This window comes from Argiope bruennichi, chromosome 9 (assembly GCF_947563725.1).
Source record: "Argiope bruennichi chromosome 9, qqArgBrue1.1, whole genome shotgun sequence".
NCBI lineage: Eukaryota > Metazoa > Arthropoda > Arachnida > Araneae > Araneidae > Argiope > Argiope bruennichi.
The window spans coordinates 2,422,910-2,442,923 of record NC_079159.1 but is presented as its reverse complement, the minus strand read 5'-3'; the positions used below and the strand labels follow the sequence as shown (position 1 = coordinate 2,442,923).

At 32.9% G+C, this 20,014-nt stretch overlaps 1 protein-coding gene across 12 annotated transcripts in view; it reads left to right on the top strand.

The window, feature by feature from the left end:
• LOC129983646 (zonadhesin-like) overlaps window positions 1–20,014 on the top strand; it is a 143,765-nt gene that overhangs the window by 98,007 nt on the left and 25,744 nt on the right. For 10 of the 12 annotated variants that reach the window (XM_056093202.1, XM_056093206.1, XM_056093199.1 and 7 more), the window contains 6 exons: window positions 3,220–3,423; window positions 6,840–7,025; window positions 10,597–10,794; window positions 15,135–15,335; window positions 17,172–17,348; window positions 18,440–18,628. In XM_056093202.1, coding sequence (XP_055949177.1) covers window positions 3,220–3,423; window positions 6,840–7,025; window positions 10,597–10,794; window positions 15,135–15,335; window positions 17,172–17,348; window positions 18,440–18,628 — 1,155 coding nt within the window. The remainder of the gene's footprint in view (window positions 1–3,219; window positions 3,424–6,839; window positions 7,026–10,596; window positions 10,795–15,134; window positions 15,336–17,171; window positions 17,349–18,439; window positions 18,629–20,014) is intronic. The other 2 variants (XM_056093201.1, XM_056093200.1) reach the window with 2 other exon arrangements.

Sequence of the window (20,014 nt, the reverse complement as noted above, 5' to 3'; positions counted from 1 at the left end):
ATAAAACTATACTGTGTTCTAAGCCTTATCCTACCAAAAGGATCTTGCAGTGAGGGGAAAGCTAAGTTCGTCTGGAGGTTTTTGTGTCGAAGAATCTTAGTTCATGTGTGGGAAAATTTAAGCACCCGTGGTGTTCGTGACTATGTTCAAAGTCCCCAATTTTTGAATTGGAATGGGGGAAGGTGATGGAAATAACATCTTTATTACTGAGTATACGAGATTAGTTTAATTATATTAACGTACCATTTTAAAGCAACACTAGGACTATTTTGAGACAGAACCTAGTAATTTTGAACCGCAGTCAAATGGCTAGAACGACACCTGAGCTGGCACCCTCCTACGATTTTGCAGAATTTGTTGTCCGTCGCTCAACCAGGATTTAAAAATTTAATTCTACTAATGTAATTATTCAAATATTTATAGGATCCAAGAAACTACATTACTTGTTTTCTTTATTGTTTCGCTTTAATTTTTTTCTATTTATAATTTGAAGAGGAGGTGCTATTTCCTAGCTGGCAAAATTTCAGTCAAAAATAAACGAATTTCAGTATATCAAAATATCGTTTAGAATTCCGAATTATTCATTAAGAGCATTAACTCTTCAGTTTTAATGTTATTCTTATGCTTTGTCTGTAAATAAACTGTTATTATATGAAGTATTAAATGCTGTCATGTAACCCGAGAAATTTTTTCTTACATCCACAACATAAAACTGAAAACATTGGCGAGATGACAAATAAGTCCTATTTGTTTACTCTTTTTTTTATTTTGTTCTGAAATGTCTTTTTTATTCTAATTCTTGGTCAAAATGGCTGATGGAGTAGTTCGCATAAGTGGTTGGACCAAAGCGGTTTTAACTCGAATAAATACGTGTTATGCGAATGAATTAAATAGGAATGAACTGATGTGGAGAGCAGAAGACTTAACAACTATTTACGATGATTTCAACAAACATGATATGTTGCCCGATAATGTAAGAAAAAGAGTCGTTTGAAACAATCTGTTTCGTAACAAGAAACCCTTCAAGATATTGTCGAAAACACAAATCTAAACAAGTGCCCTGGGAAATGCAAGATTAATTGATCAGGTAAATGGAGCGCATCAGACGAATTTCTAATTACCATGAATTAACATCCCCCTCCCCCTCATTTGGCGGTCGGTATGTAGATGGGTCGTAGTTTAAGGATTAATACCTGTCACAGTTCACAGCAATATTTTGCTGAAAAAAAGTTAAACATTTTCAACATGTAAAGGCGTTTCTGACAGTAAAAACAATTTCATCATCAAACATATTCCAGTTATTCCAGTAATGGTTGTGATGTAGCTTGGGAAAAGGGAATGTCGAGCTTTAATAAAAAGAAGCCAAATTGTGTCATGATCAATTCAAACCCTCGTGGATCCACAAGGTGTCTCACACCCCAACGATTCACGCAAATTGTCTATGAGTGAGATGAGATAATTAGGAATATCATTGCATGATTTCATTATTCCCGAAATAATACTGAGCACAGTAATATTGGGGATATATAAAAGGGTTGCCGCTCAGTCATATTTAATAACAATTAAAAAACGTATTTTTACAACTTTACTAAAATATAAAGTTAATCGTTGACAAACTTACTGAAATAAAAATTAGAAACTAAATTGATCAGTATATTAAAACGTGGACCTAATAATGACTACTGTTCTTAGAACTTAAAAATGCTTAAATCCAATAATGCTCCTGGGAGTAGTTGAAGTTTTTATAATAAAATTGTTTTGTTAGAACAAAACAAGTTATAAAATTTCTCATGTACGAGGGTTGGAACTTTAATGGTGTCAACTATTTATTTGCATGGAATACAAAAGTGATGCATGTCACCATGTTTTACAGTCCTTCAATATAGTCGCCAACATTGTCTACAACCCGTTTCCAACAATGTGGAAGTCGCAAAGCACCTGTAGCAGCGCCTGTTCTGTTGATAGTTCGAATGGATCGGTCTACTTCCGCAAGAATCTGTGGAACAGTTTTGAAGCGAATGCCACGAAGTGGTTCCTTCATCTTAGGAATTAAGTCAAAGTCACAAGTGCTTAGATCTGGGAGTATGGTGGATGGTAAAGTACTTCCTAGTCCCATCGGTCGAGCAAATCAGTCACAGTATGCTGCCAAGCATTGTCATGCAAAATGATAGGGACTTTCTGCAGAAAGTGTCGCCGTTTTTTCTCAAAACTGGTCTGACATGGTGCTCCAAAGATGAGCATTAATACTACCCATTGACGGTCTGCTGTGGGGGAACGTTATGTGTTAGGATGACACTATCACAGTCGTACACAAGAATCAGCATAACTTTCACATTTCTGGGGTTCTGAAAAAAGTTCGAACTTCGTGGTGACCCATAATGACGCCATTCGTTTTACTGGCGTTTCAGTTTTGGCTGGTACGATCTGGCCCAAGTCTCATCCAGCGTAATGATACGGCATAAAAAAGCCTCTCCTTTGCGCTTATAGGGCTCCAAGTGGGTTCGGGCAGCATCGCATCGTAGCCATTTCTGCATTTCCGTCAAATGATGTGGAACCCATCGTAGAGCAATTTTTCTCATGTCCCAGACGTTCCTTCAGAATGTGCAGCACAGTCGTATGTGCGAATCCTGTCTGTCGGAACAGCTCACGAATGGTTTGGCATCGATCACTGTCCATTAGTGCGGCAGCAGATGCCCTTCTGCTTCGCTGATACTAGGACGACCTGGTCGATGCGTGTCTGCCACATTTTGGCGTTCTTCATTGAAGGCTTTCACCCATCTTGCAACAGTTCTGTAAGGCAAAGCAGATTCCCGAAAGCCTCTTGAAGTCCTAGATGACATGGTCGTGCTGTGCGACATCTGTCACATTCAATTTTTATCCAACTTCTTTGTTTTTGTTTTGAAAACATCCTGACATCACTTATTTTAGACCGCAAGCTAATACAAGGATCAGTTCTTCGCGTCACTCTGCATGCGCGTGACGTAGAAAGGACGAATCTTTTTGTTGAAAGGTAATTTAAGTATGGGCTTAACGTGTGGTATACTTGACATTCTTTGGTTTTGTTGCGGGACGTTTCTACAGCAGTGTTGCCACTTTTAAAGTTCCAACCCCAGTAATTTTAAATATTAATTGCTGATTAATCCTATATTTAAAAGAAAATCGAATGCTTTTGGTCAGTTCTATACCCACATGGTTGACAATGAACATTTTGTGCTTCAGAGAATTCCAAAGAATGTGGAGCAAACGAGGAATACTACGATGATTGCGCACCGAAGTGCACGGGCACTTGTGAGGCTTACAACAATCCGGGGATTTATCACTGCCCTCGGTGTCTTCCAGGATGCTGGTGTAGCCAAGGGTTTGTGAAGAGAAGTGACGGTCAGTGCGTACCGCCGGACCAATGCAACGTCCCGAGTACTCCAAGTGAGATATATTTAGTGTTTCGAAGCTTTTTTTATCATATTCATTTTTGCCATATTCTATCAAATAAAAGTTTAACTAACTTTAACCACTTACGGTGGAGAAGATACCATTCACATTGAAAAAATTTTGTGTTGTGCACGTCGGAAGACAATTTTTACTAGGGCTGGACGATGACCGAACTCCATCATCGCGATATATCGTCCAACACATATCAATATTTTTCGATGTATCGTGATATCATTATTTATTTATAGCTATTATAAATAGCATCGCTTAACATACTGACTGATCAGAAGGACTCTAAATAAAAAGAAGTTTAAATTTATATAGTAAAAATATTTGCTTTCTTTTATATAAAAATAGTTGGAAAATATTTGCGTTAAAACCGCTTAAATAAAGTGTGTCAGTACCGAAGTAATGTTTGCATGTTACAATTTTTAACATTGTGTTTTTCCAATATAATAATTTTTAAAATGTTACTCTTTTTTCAGCTAACTTATAAAAAAAAAAAAAAAAAAAAAAAAACACCTTTAGTTTTTTTTCATTTTTTATATATAGGAAAAAAGGAAAACGACGTAATAATGCATTTAACATGTAAAATGAAGTAGTTTTAATAAATCACGAATTCAAAATCAGATGTCTTGAAAAATTAATTTTAGTATCTCGAAAAATTAATCAGAGCTTTTTTTTTTATGCGAGTACGTTTGAGTGTGAAGATGCGAGCTGCGAATAGAAATGTGGATTTAATCCGAATGAATCCTTTTTGTTGCAATTGTCTGCAAAAATAATGAATATGCAGCGATTAAACAAAGGACAGTAAACAAACTTCTGATAACCGCTATTATTTTTCCATAATGGTATCATTCAATTAGGGAACAGAAAACAGTTTATTCCAAAAATGAGGTGCTTAAAACAAGTATTTTTATATATTAGAACATAACAGTATTTATAGAAATATTAACAAACATTCTGTATGAGGGTCAATAAGAATGAGGAGCAACAAAATTATACCGATAACCAAAACGGAATCGAAAAAGCAAATTAATTGTGAACGTCGATTTATGGTGCCACGATTCATCGTGTACTATTCATGATCATGATTCGATAGATAGATATTTTCCGAAAACTGGCATCGAAAAATACCATTTTTTATCTCGATACATCAAAAATTGGCACAACCTTAATTATCACAGAAGTAAAAATAATGCCGTCGATCCTTCAGTTGAGATTGTCGCCGAGGGATAGTCTCAGATCGAAAATGAATTCATTTAGAAGAAATAAATCTGTAATACAGTTCCTGTAAGGTATTGGATACTTTGTGTGGCCTCCCTGCGAGTTAGTAGACCGTTCTGGCATGCGCATCTATGAAACTTCTGCCAGCGAGAGTGATTTACCCTTTTTTATAAACCAGCAAAATACACACGGTCTTGTCCGTGACATTATGAATGTCAGAGAAAATTAAACTATGTAAAAGACGAAGCAAAACGAAAAGATCACAATCTTCATCCATCTTTAAAGCGTAATTTTTTTGGAATAATTTTCTCCTAAGTCTTTGATCCCCCTGCCCCGCACAATATTGATTCATTTCACTTAACCTGTTGTCACCAAACATCGTTCTACTCGCAATATCTCTAATCTTCTTGTCTACGTTTGAGTGATTGACGTGCGTATGCTTTCATGCATTGTTGAATTACTATTCTGAAGCAAAAGGGACCAAATCTGACGAAAAGATATGCATTAAAATGAAACAGTTATTGTGTGCTATGTAAAAAGCATGTATTTTATTGATTTAAATCATTAAGATTAAATATTAATTTTAATGATTTAAATTTAAAAAAAATAATAGTAGTTGAAATAAATACTGAGTAGAAATGAAATGAATTAATATCATTAAAATGCTAAAATTTTGAATTTTAAGAGGATTTAAAATTATTTATTCTGAAATAATTCCCTCTGAAATCCTTACGGGAAAAAAGGCAGCATTTTTGTTAATTTTTTATTAATTGAATATTTGATTAATATTTAAATTTAAAAAATCGACGACATTCTCAATCTTGTTCTGAATGAAAAGCACGCAGAATTTGGTTGAATTCGGAGGAGACTTTTGACAGCCACGATGACTTTTATTCGTATTAAGATTATAATACACAGAATTTTTTCTATTATTTAAAAGTTTAGTTTTGATTACAAACCTGCTTTCCTAAAGAATTTTAAATATTCGTAGTTTCCCAAAAAATCACAAGCTATCCCTAACGAATTTTGAAAATTTCCAGATACCAAATTCTTCCCATTAGTTTTTAATAATTTTGAAAGAATTTTATAAAATTTTATTAAACATTGTTAACAAAAACTTCAATAAATGATAGCTTGGACAATGTGACTCATTTTCAACTGTGAATCAACCATTATAAGCAGATTATCATTGTTTTGATACAATTTTTTAAGTAAAGGGAATCTTAAAAACAATTTCGAAGTTCAAAGAAACATTTTCTGGTTCAAAATATTAAAACAAATCATATTAAATATCTCATTCCCATTTTTGTTTGGATATTTTAAATTAAATTAGCGAAGCAAATTGTGGAAGCAACTATGTGATTTTCTTGCTAAAAAAATAGTTTTTAATAAATGAAAAATCAACTGTTTAATTAACCTAAAAAATTCCCTTGAAATCTTCACTATTCTTTATGTTATTTGTGAACAAAATTTAAAGAAAATCTACTTAATAATTTGGATTTCTATTTTTCAAAAACATGTGCTGGTCTTATTTTAAAAATAATTCCTGAATAGATTGTTTTCAAAGATCTATATAGATTAATGGATGTCGCCCATAAATATTCTGACTCCAGATAAGAAGGTTGGGTGTTCAAATCACCAATATGGATGTTGTTCATAGATATTCAATTTAATAACTGGTGTAAAAATATAGCAACTTTATTTAAAAAAACATTAAGAAATTAAGAAGAAACTTTTGCTAGTTAATGAAAAACATATATAAATCTTGAAAAAAGAAAGAGAAACTTTTTGACTCGTACATCGCATAATTAATGCGCTTGCACGAGCACGCAGCTTAAACTGCAACGTCATCTTGATGGAAGCAGGATCGCCACGAAATAAAGGATCGCCACGGAAGTTTTATGTACAAAGGAAATATTTGGCTTAATCACATAGTGCAGTAGAAAAATGTTTTAGATTAAATAATTATTGAACAAAACTGCTCAACAAAAACAAAGATAAATAAAAATTAAATTAAATTAAATTTAAAAAATAATAAATAAATAAAATAAAAGAGTTAGTGGAAACGGCTTCAAACCTGTCTCTTTAGCTAATTCATCCAGGCTATATTGTGTACAGATGATATAAAGTCAGTTCTACATGAAAAAAAGATCTTACGATTGTCTCCTTTTTATTTTTTTTAGCGCCATCTCCTGCCTCGAACCCCATTTGCCAGCAACCAAAAGTGGTCGGACCCTGCAGAGCGCTTATGCCCAGGTACTTTTACAACCAGGAGACGCGACAATGCGAACAATTTAATTACGGAGGATGCCGTGGAAACAAGAACAACTTCAAAACGAAGGAAGAATGTGAAACCAGCTGTGGATCTGGTAAGAAATGGTTTTATAAGGATGGAAAAGTAATTTAGTTTAGTTATATTAACGTCCCGTTTTAAGACAACATTAGGGCTATTTTGGAACGGACCTCGTCATTTTGAACCGCGGTCAAATGACGAAGACGACACCTGACATGGCACCCCTTCCTCTCCAAATTTCCACACTACACCAGCGGGAGAACGTTTGGCCCCGACGGATATATCGTGCACCAGACCTGCTTACACGACGGTTCTTCGGTAGAATCGGGTCTCGGAACTAAAACCCTTTGGTTCTGAAGCCGAAATCTTATTGCCAGGCCATTGTGATCCCAAAAAGTAGTCAGGGAACTGGTGAAGGATAGTATGAAGTCATGCCGGTACAACTTCAGTGTGGAATCAAATTTAGAACCTCACTTATGTTCCAAAAACAGTGAAAGGAATTCTGAGGTTTTTAGTCAATTTTTGGTGAGTTGCAGCAGTACCTTGGATGTTTACGAATCTATATATGATTTGCAAAAATATAATGTGGACTTATAATTTACACCTATATCACACATTAGAAGTAATTTTTGAAGAATTATATTTCATAGTAAATCATTTTTTCTTCTTCGCAAAAGCTGCCCTTTGTAACATATAACCTTTTAGAAAAAATATACACCTTTCTAGAAAAATTCAATGTGTCGAAGATGGAGAGAGTCATTACAAAATCTAATTTTAAAAAGTGAGTCGCAATGCTCAAAAATTTGAGAATCTCTGATCTCATAGACCTTAATTAAAAAAAGTGGTGGAGATCTGTCCAATAGGGTGGAACGAAAATGGCCTTACATTTTTTTTTCAGGTTTTAATTTGGTAATAGAGCGGAAAAGCTGAATTTAGGTTCAAAAAAAATTTTTTTTTTAATTTGGCTGCAATATTACAAAATATTGAGGTGTCGCAAAAAGCTTGAAATTTGTAAAAAAAAAAAAAAAAAAAAAAAAAAATATTATGGGAATTTACAAAAAATTAAATATTTCATTTAAAAAAAACAATTTGATAAATAATGTAATGAGATTTTTGGATTTGCATAAACTGTTATGCCAACTTGCGGTTCCAACGAGCAATATTATCCATGCATTCCCGATTGCCGCAACACTTGTGCCAATTACAACAAGACCGACATCGTTTGTCCAGCCATCTGTAAATCCGGATGCTTTTGCAAAGAAGGGCTCGTGGAAAATGACGACGGCTCATGCGTTCCCCCATCTCAGTGCAATGGTTTGCAGCCCACAGGTAAGTTTACTGGTTTAAAAGAGAATGTATTATTATAAACACGCTCTAATATTACTTTGTTTGGTCAATCTTCGAATAAGGAAAGCACTGATATTCAGAAGAGATGAAATACCACGCGAACTCAAAACAGTGGTTGAAATAATAGATTTAACAATTATCGAACCATCAATCGGTTTCGAGTCCTTGTCCAATTTGGACAATTACAGAGCCAAGTTCGAGGAGGTGCGAAAATGTTTCTGGAAGATCACATTCTCGAATTTTGTTTATGAAAATAATAAAATATTTAAAATCCAGGAAATAGCCTATTATTGAATCAAGAAACAAACCAGCGTATTGCCAACGCATTTGAAAGCAGATTTATTTGGGTAAAGAAATGTAATATCGAACATCGATTTAAAATCCAATTGTGGACATGAAGCAAGAGCTTGAAACCAAAATCTGACATAGAACCACAATTTAGTAAAAAGATCATTTATTGAGATCGTTGGATTTTACTGTTATTGTGTTTCTATCAGCAGTCAACTCCTTGATGGATTGGATTCAAAATTTGATACGGATCTATACTTTATATTATAAATATGTGTAACAAATTTTTATCTAATTAGTGTTTTAAATTTTGTAGTTGTCGTATTGTAAACACTACAACACTCAGATAACGAAAGAAACAAATTTCCTGAGAATGAATTTCTGTATAGAAAACGAAGAGAGCATATGAGGTATCTACAAATATATTACAAAGCCCATATATGAAATTTTGTCTGTCTAGTTCAAAAAGTTATTGAGTTACGTTCACAGATAAACAAACAGAGCGGCAGACAGACAGACAAAGATTAATTACAAAAATGAAATTCTTTGATTCGAGAGAGATCTGAAACCAGGAGATTCATTAAAATCTCGAGATCTGTTTATTATTATTATTTGTTTGACAATCACGGTACTTTCTATTTGTACGCTTCTCATAAGAGAAAGTAAAAAAAGGAGAATGAAATTCTGAAGAATGTGGCGAAGATGAAGAATACTGCGAGGATTGTGCTCCAAAAGCCACAGGTACTTGTGAGGCATACAACAATCCCGGGACATACAACTGTCATCTGTGCCACCCAGGATGCTGGTGCAGCCAAGGTCTCGTAAAAAGAAGTGATGTCCAGTGTGTACCACCCGAACAATGCAATGTTCCAAGCTCAACGGGTGAGGCACATGTATAGCTTTTGTATAATTTATATTTAAAATGTGAACTTTTTAAAAACAGATTCATCCCGATACTTTCTGAGGAAAACGTGCCTTATATTTTATTTACAGTTTTCGGCAGTTTTTTAAATAATGCAAAACCTTTTCACTTTCCCGTATACGAAGTTACAAAGAGAAATTATTGTAATTGTCGAAAAATTAGAAATCCAGATTTCGAATGTCCACGTTTCTGAATCCCTGGAAGCAGAAAACAGCATGTTCGGAATTATATATATCTCTGATATAATAACTCTTTCACTATCGATGTAATCCGATATGTGTTACATAGATACGTTACTACATAACTCTAAAAGGCTTTCAGTAAGATACAAAATTTGGCATATGGTCTTTGAATCCAATTTATAGATTTCTATAAAAATTTAGTAAGAGAAACTTCCTTTAATAAGAAGTTTGTCTGTTCAAATGCAAAGGATGGCGGTAACTTAAAAAAATAAAGAGCTTGATCATTAAAATATAATACTCAGTTTTAGCATTTAAAATGTCTATTCTTATCAATTTTGAACCAATTAAGTCAAATTTTTGACCATCTGTCGATCATTCGAAAGACCAGTTTATAAGCATATAAAAGCTATAACACAAAACGCTAAGACTTGGATATTTGAAATTTCGTGAGTGATCTTGTTATACGATGTCAAATTATTGTTTTAATTGGTCAAAAAAAAAAAAAAAAGACATTCTAAAATGTAAGCTCATTTTTTTTCCTCCTATACTACGATAGACAAAAACGTTCATGTGTAGGATTTTGTGAAGAAGAATTTGAGCACTCTGAGCATTCACAGCATTTACTGATCTGCAGATCATTTGATTTTGAGAGAAAAGACGTCTTACTTTTTAGAAAGAGCACGAGAAAGCACTGACGCTGATTCTATTTCCATAAGATGTTCACCAAGAAACCTAAATTATAGCTTTGAGAAACTTTTCTTCAAAAGAATTGTTTAAATAAATAAATAAATAAATTTAACAACGTAAAGGTGTTTTTATGCCATTCACAAGGGACTTATTTGCGCGTAATAGTAATGCACCTGAGTTTGGTTTATTCTCTTCAAATCGTCGTTTGTGTGCATTTCCAGGGCCTCCGGATCAGTGTGGGGAGAATGAGGAATATTACGAGGAATGCGCCCCGAGCTGCGGAGGCACTTGTGAATCGTACAAAAAACTTCCCATTCTCAACTGCCGCCTCTGCCGCCCTGGCTGTTGGTGCAGCAAAGGTTTAGTGAAGAGAAAGGATGGTAAATGTGTCCCGAAAGACCAGTGTGACACACCGACAGGTGAGATACCTAAAAGTGAAGACTGATCTAGAAGGTGACAAAGTGTCTTGGAAAGGGGTCTCAAATGCATAATCCTATATTCTACTCTACTCGTTATATACATGAAGATCACCAACTTTTCATATTTGTTTAGAAAGCCAACCAATTCACATCCTTCCTTTAATCCTTGCGATTCGTCGCTTTGTGTATTGAATTACAAATCTTTTATTATTATTACAAAGTTATTATGAATTACAATATTTTTATTTATTATTGGATTACAAAATTTTTATTTATTATTGGATTACAAAATTTTTATTTATTATTGGATTACAAAATTTTTATTATTATAACACATTTATTATGAATCTCAAAATTTTTTTATTAATTAATCACAAAATTATTATTTTTATTTCATTGTTTATTTAAATTACAAAATCAAAGTTTTAATATTCTATTATTAATTTTTAAAATTTTTATTTATATTAAGTTAAAGTAACAATTAATTGAAAAAGCAAAAATCTCTTGGGCATGCTTTGGTACCTCTGATATCGTTTTCGTTCTTCCATCGACAGAACTAACAATAAATCCAAAATAGGATGTCTTTAAATAAGGAGATTTGAGAGATTCGTAGCTGTCGGAGGAAGTTAAAAATCAATTGCTATCCTCGCTGCCATTATTTGTTTTTTACACATTGACCGTCGTGTGCCTTTTTTGTGTTAATTTGTAATTTCTTTTCGCTACATGTGTCTATACTTTTTATATTCTATTTTTTTTAAATAATTAGAATTTTTTTTGGCTTTGTATATTTTTCTTTCAATATAGTATAAATATTTTTATTATTTTGCATTATTTGCTAAAGCCAACAAAATCTAATCCGAGAGAATAACGCATCTAATACTTAGAATTTATTAGAAGATAGAGCAAGATTCCCTGTCTAATCATAACCCAACGTTTAATTTCTTAGCAGTTAGAAATAGGAATATAGTTCTAATTGAAAAAAAAAGTATTTGAAAGATACAAAGAATCTCAGTATGCGTTATTTTAACCAATGAATACGTTGTTGAAAACATTATAAAATCATATTTTATTAGTTCCTCCGTCATATTCGTCATACTTACTAAATTTTCTTGACACATTAACATTTGAATAAATAAATTTCTCTTCCCTGCAACCGAAATTGACAGATTTATGAATTTTCACCATTTTAATCGATAAACAGCCAACTCGGTTAAATGGAACCATTGACTGAAGGATATTCTTCCTTAAAGAAGCAATCAAAGTGGTCTAAAATTATGATATTCTAAATTTCACAATTTAGTCGGTTTTCGTTACTGAGATGTGAAACTTTTTTAAAAAGTGTTATGGTGTCAAAATTATTTTATTAAATAGGATTAATATGTCCCTACAACTGTAAAAGTATTAAAATTTAATAATTTATTCATAAAATTTTTTGTTGAATCAAAAATATAATTATTTGCATCATTTAAAAGCTTTTTTTCAACTAGAACTATATGAATATCTCTGATCAAATAGAGACAAGTTGTTGAGCCACGACTAAAGTGGATACGTTTTATATACACCGTTATATTATTTTAATGCAATAAGATCCTTTCTTCTTATATTAACTTGCAGATAGAGATCATTAATATTAAAATATGATTATTTAATTCATAGTGATGTTTTTATAAACATTGTTACAATTACATTCGAATCGTTATTCATGGTGTGCAGTAGTTGTAGGATAAATACGGTGTCTTACCGGTGCCGTCCTCATTGTGCAATCGCGTTTAATCGTTGCGAGATCTTCAATGCATTATCATTAAGATAGGATGTTAAAACAAAGACAGCATTCATCAGTGCTTCAACGACCGATAATAAATTTTTAAAAACTGGCATTTTATCTATTTAAATTTCAGATAAATGTTATCTGAAAAAAAAAAAAAACTTTTCTCAGTTAATTTATTTTGGCAGTTGTTGGTTTCAACCGGTGATTTTACACTTTTTTCCAGAGCCCGTATTTTAAAAGTAAAAAGGCTTTCAAGGTATTGCATCTCAAATAAGAGATTTTGAACAAAAGTACTCAAGAGTATCACTCGCAACCTTTCTTTATTTCATACAGGAAATCCAATATTGGCGATAAAGCTCGATGAGAGGAATCACGTTCTAATATTCTTCATAGACTTTCAAAAATAGGTTGGACCGGGATAGATGGGAACTTCTCGCTCCTATTGTTGAAGATGACATGAAAGTCTTGAAATGATTAAGAAAACTGGAAAAATGCGATTTTTAGACTAAAATGCTAGAATAAAAATAAACATTCGTGAGTAGGTTAAAAAGAAAAGGAAACTATCGAAATGGACTATTAAACTAATGGACTAATAAACTGTCGAAATGAGATTTTTCGAAATCAACGCCAGTGTTTGATTTTCAATTCCTTCTTCAACCCAAACATCCTTTTCAGACGTATATAAGCTATCGGGAAAAAATAGAAGCTAGCAGCTTTGCCAATGAAGTAATCAATAAAGGCATCGTAGTGGAAGTTCTCAGATGTATGAATTTAAAAATAGAGCATCTGCAAGAAATGTTCTTAAGCAAATGGAAAAATCCATGGTATAATAGAGACACTGGATTCGTACATAAATGGCTATCTAGCTAAAATCAGTCTTTTGGACTCAAAACAAAACCCTATTTTTCGCAGAACATATGTGTTTCCTTCTTCCATTTTTTTTTTCTTTTCTTTAAAGGTAATAAATTTCGAGCTGGTGGAAAATCGTGATCGGATACATTACATAACCTCTTGACGTCTTATCAGTGGCGGATTACAGTGCTGCAGCAGCAGTTGAAATTATTTTTAAAAGTTAACATTTCTTTTTTATTGAATTTTCTTATTTTTTTATTCTGAGTCTTAGTTGTTCTTTGCTTACTTTGTTATTTTGAAAATCCGGTAATCAACGAAAGAAAAAAAAGAATAGAATCAAAATGGAAACATAAAGCCGGACATAAACCAACAACCAAGAAAAATACAGATTGGTTCGATTTATCGCGCAGCATATAAAAGTTCACTGCTCACACAGTTGATTGGTGGATTTGAAGCTGAAACTCTTCTCTCTCTCTCTCTTCTCATTGGGTGCTTATAGTTTTAGTTTCGTTTCTTGTTGCTTCACATATTCTCTTTCGAATACAATTTTTTTTGTTCGGGGTTTCGGGGTTAATCTTCAAATGTGTGTATATATATATAATATGCGGGAGGGGAAAGGGAAGCTTTGTGCTTTTATCAGTTGAATTGTCATTTCAACATTCACATAATTTTCTAATGACAAAACTACTAAGAATTTATATCATATACTGGTTACTTAATGTGCCTCAGATGAAACAAACCTCATATGTGTTTGCTAAAGTATCTTTAAAAAAATTGAATTCTCTTGAAAAATATTTCTTGCAGCACAGCCAGTTTCTAAACCACCGTCGCTTTTTATTCTCTTTTGACACAGAACATTTTCACCTTCACTGGAAATCTCCGGTATCAAAGAATTATTTTTAATCCATCCTCAAGAAAGAAAAATATGAACTTGATTAGATTTACAATAGGTAATGGAAAATCAATTGAGTAAATTAGGCATACCAGCATTTTTTTTTTTGAGTAATTTTTCTAATATACCTTACTTTTCACACATGATGTATCTTTAATCCTTCTTTAGTAAATATTTTAATATTAAAATTGTCTCCCTATTTACTGAATTCGCGATGTTTTCCTGTATTTGTTTCTGTAATACAGGAAGTACACTTTGTACACGCTTTATTCTCACTATACATTATAATTCTCATTCTCTCCATATTCTTATCATCAGGGCGTTATCCATTTTTTACTTTTTTATTATTAATAAATATTTAATAATATAATTTGTAATTTGTTCGTTTCCATTCATTTGTATGCCACATATTTTTTAATTAAATCCATTTACAAATACACCAAGTGATATAGGAGCGGCACGAGTTCTAGAAGCAGAAGTATGATGTAGTATTAGGGTGTTAATGTCCTTATATCCCGAATGCCCTCCAGGAAAGGAATTTATTATCATATATAGAAAGGAAAGTTAAGCTCTTACTTCAGGTGCCATAATACATTATTCAAGTTATTTGTCCAGCACAACATACCACTCTTCCTATTTCATCATGGGTTCTTTCTCATGGACGAACTTGTTATTCTAGATTAAGCGGAATTGGTATTGCCATGTAATGAAAATGCAACAGTACTAAAAGATCATTTTGAAACGCAAGAAAATTCCATAATAATTTACGTTGAACCTTCATTAATTTTTCTCTTATTATTTTACCATAAAATTTGTTTTCTATTGCAGATGTAACAGAAATTCCTCCACACACGTGTCGAGAGGACGAGGAGTTTCTCCCTTGTGGCAGCGCGTGTCCACCTTCCTGCTCGACTCTAGGGAAGAACAATTTCGCATGCATCGCACTCTGCGTGCCAGGATGCTTTTGCAAGCAGGGGCTCATCAGAAACGAGCAAGGAGAATGCGTGAAGCCCGAAGACTGCCCACAAAGTGAGGAAGAAAAATTAATTTTCCTTTAACGGGACTTCTCTGTACTATTTTCACTTATCCTTGGGTTTAAAAAAATAAAAGCCATTAAATCAGAGAAACATTTGCAACAAAACATTAGCGCACTTTAAGTGTTAAATCAGTAAATTTCATAACTTCTTCACCAATATAAAAATATTATAGAAATAAATCGAACGCTTCAAAGTAATTCGCTTTTCTCACGATTTGTCACGTACATTTACACAATCGAACGCATTTCGTGTTTAGCACCGTTATATAGTTAAGAATATCCTGCCATCATTTTGAATCTCTTTCTATATCCCGATATATCCAGATAATACATATCTATAATTGTCGTGCCAAGATTACGAGATGAATTAATTTATATACCGCACTGTGGCTTTGAATAATGAATGTAATTGAATAAGAGAGTTTTTAAATGTAATTGAATAAGAGATATACATTTAATACAATGACTTCTTTAATGATAAATTTGATATAGATGTATAAACATTTTAATATAACTGCATGTTTATACGAATTTAATACAGAAATAAATACTATCCAATACGTGTTTCATTTGCATGATTTATATGTGGGTTAACAACGAAAAAAATATAAAACAAATTTTTTTGTTACAAGAGGCAACAAAACAACAAGCTGAATTGATGGAGTCTATAGTCCCTTTCTGCAAATACACAGGTTTCATAATATGAATTAATTCTGAAAAATAATTAATGAATCCTTTAGCAGTTACTGCATCTCTTTTAGCAACGCTGATTTAAGTCTTTATACTTCTGGGAATGGTAAAGCGAGTTGAATCAGCCTTTTCAAATGTCTTCTTCGGAGGTTGACGGATCTAGCCGATCCATTTTTAAACCGAATATTCTCACTTTCAGGGAATTTCTCGACAAGATGAATCTTATGAGAATGGACCTGGTCTTGCAAAAAATGAAATCAATGCTAAATGCGACCTTGAAAATGAGTAAATAGCCTTTCAAGATCTCATTCTTGAATTTTTCAGCATTTACAAATCTTTAGTCTAACACCTAAAAGTTGATATGCCCATCCAATATGATAATTACTCAAACCATTAAGGCCTCGTTTTTTTCTTGTATATGGGTGGACAAGTAGCAAGATATCTTTAGTGTCCTCCTAAGTGTATCGAGAAACAGGACTGCTCTAAATCTGGGTTTATCAGGGAACAAAATGGCCTCTCGTTGAGCTCAGCTTCAATGTTATTGCCCTCTGCATCTTGATACACAGGCTCTAGTTGGAACAGTGGACGCTCTGCAATTGTTGTCAGATACGGAGATGAAATTTTGGATTCCTCAGTTCACCCTTTCAGTGGTACTTTAACATTGGTTTCATTTTTATAGACAGCAGTGCATGTCTATATAAAACAATATGTCGATGCATTTCTGAAAACAGAGTATGTTTCAGGATGAGGGCTGACCAGACACACTCTGGATTTTAACTCGTGCAATAAATGTGAGACGCTCGGGGGGGGGGATTGCGACTCATCTTCATCTTGCCAGAACCACACAGGATTTGACATATCGTTGCTAGATGGGGGGAGGTGGGGGAGATTTCCAGGAAAATTCATCAATAACCTATTTTCAGGATTGAATCCAAGTTGTGAAAACTGTGATAGGTTAATAGGGAACCACAACATCTATGTTATTATATTATATTAAATTATAATATAATATAAAACAATACAATGCAATGCAATATAATATAATATAAATTGAGTTAAGAGCAGATTTTTTTTTTATCCACAGTATCGCGAATGAGTGTAATCGTCCAACAGCAGCTATAAATCTTCTCGCTTTTCAGATACTTGTGGGGAAGATGAAGAATATAGGGACTGTGGAAGTGCCTGTCCACCCACCTGCTCAGATCTCGGCAGGAACCAGATATGCACCCAGCAGTGCGTACCGGGTTGCTTCTGCAGAGAAGGACTCGTCCGAAACGAAGAGGGAGAATGTGTAGAACCGGAAGACTGCCCACAACGTGAGAATTGCAATTGCAATTTATCTTGCTTAGTAGGAAATTCAACAATTTCACTTTTATGAGGGGATATCTACTCTTCAATTTCTGAAATTTATATATAATTTCAAATAAAGCTTTATTATAAGTCTAATAAATATAAACAAGGCTTAAAAGGTTTTAAATTACCGAACAGATTTAACTTTAAGCTATAGGACATCATCTGCAAAACTGGATTACAATAAACATGGTTAATAAAATAATACATAAAATAAATAAAATACACATAATCTTTATGAATTCTATAAGAGATGTGACAAAATTGGTCCGAGGTTTTTGGAAATATTCAATTCAAGAAAAGCAGTATCACGAGGTCGGGAATTAAGTCAAAAACATTCTTACTGATTTTCATCTTTATTATCGTAAATTCTCATTTCAAGATTAGATAGCCGGTATTTCTATATCTTATCCCACGAAAGAACCCCGCATATAAGGGACGTGATACCAGTTAAATTTATCAAAATTCAAACGTTCTGTTGTTGGTATGGTATAGAAGTTTTTAGAATGGGTGCCAGCTCAGATATCATTTTTATCATCTGATTATTGCTTCAAAATGATTTATAAGACCCATTGCAAAATAAAACTTCAATGGCTTAAATATGGTACGCTGATTCTGAGAAAGAAACACTTTTTTTAATATGTGAGCTATTTTAAATTGCAACTTTATCCGAAACAAAATAGTTAAATATAAAATTATTTTATAAAATTGAATGTGACATATTTTCATAACTTTAATCCTTCAGATATTCGATCATGTTATCACGAAAAAATCATTTTCACATCAGTTCAAAAATTCAAAATATTAGTTTTTTGATGAAGCCATTGTTTCATTTACTTAAATTCTTTCTTTAACAAATCAAGAAATTTTAAGTATATTTTTCAGCAATACTTTCCATTATTAGTTGCTATTTTTTATACTCACGGGCTCTGCAATGATATTAAATACACTTTTCATGCGCACATTTTCTTTGCCCTTCAATTAAGAGTAAATTTTAAAAATAAAATAAGCTAATTGAAATAAAAACCTCCTCATTGGATGTTCCTTTTTCTTGCAGCTACTTGCAACGAAGACGAGGAATATAAAGAATGCGGAAGTTCCTGTCCACCTTCGTGCTCAAATCTCGGCAAGAACATCATTTGTACCAAAGAATGCAGTCCAGGATGCTTCTGCAGGGAGGGACTCGTCAGGAATGATGAAGGAGAATGTGTCGAACCTGAAGAGTGCCCGCAAGATGAGAATCCGGGTTATTAATTAATAACTTCTCTCTATTTTTTTTCTTTTAAAAGACATTCCTTTAACATTTCTATCTATTCTACTCTTGAAATTTGATGCCAAATGTTGATAATGCCATTTCAGTCACTTGTATTAATAGTAAAGATGAATGTGTATATAAATAGTTAGACCTAATACAACACAACTAAATTCTACAGATTTGTTTTGGAAAGATAAAAGATGTTTCTTGAAGCATTTTTTAAAAATTTTAATTAACTGAAAATTCTAAATTAAAAAGCGACATTTTGGCATTTATCTACAATAACTCCCAAAAATATAGTGTTGCAAGAAAACGACTTTTACACCAAGAATTCAAAAAAATACCTTTTTAATGATATCAATTTAATTACCGTGCACGTTTTTCGTGTATTTTGATACTCTTTAAGCCATTCTTTCTCATGATTTTTTAAAAAAAATTTATTTTTGAAATGAAATTTAAAACATTTATACTCTTCCGTGAAATATTAAATCATGCATTTTTTCTTCCATTAATGAGAATTCCATTAGAAAGATTCTGTTTAATAGCTGTATAAGAAGAAAGACACGTGACTGTACTGAAAAAGTCAGAGGAGAGATGAACCAGATAATTGCGGTTTCCAATAGCATTACAATGCCGTAATATTGGTTTCCATCAGAAAGTTCCATACACACAATGAATAGAATATGAGCGACGCTACTGAATCAACATAGCTTTAAATTTTATGACAAACTGATGTTTAAAAATAGTTTGTTGAAAGACTGATGAACATGAATTTATGTACAAGAATTTTAACAATTTTTACTCCCAAATGACCAAATGATCACCATAGGTGGCTAGTATGATAATAACACAAGAATCAGCAACATTTTGGAATCCTTTGAAAGAAAATATATTCGCAGCTTCAATTTAGAATCCTTTGAAAGAAAATATATTCATTTATACAACTGAAATACGTTTGATTTAAGATTTCGAAAGTTTTTTGAAAAGCAAAGACTTTTAGAATCTGTACAACGATTCACTTCAGGTTTAAAAATGAGTTGTCTCCAAAGGGAAGGGAAGGAAAGGAAAGAAAACGTTTGGACTCGAAAACATGTTGCTTCTAAAAAAAATTGCTGTCGAAAATTATAAATTTTGGGATACGAATTGTTATTTCCTTCGCAGCAGCTGCCTTTATTAGTTTTCTGTTTATTACTTCCATTGAGAATATAGAACATGGCTAGAGCTGATAGCAAATAATAAAAAAAGTTTACTCCAAGCCATTTAGAGACACAATTAGGAATCCTTCCATTCCAAATGTGTATAAAATTCGGAACGGAAGGATTCCTAAGCAGTTCACATCTTACAGAGACACACGTACACTTAAAATACATTTTCCTC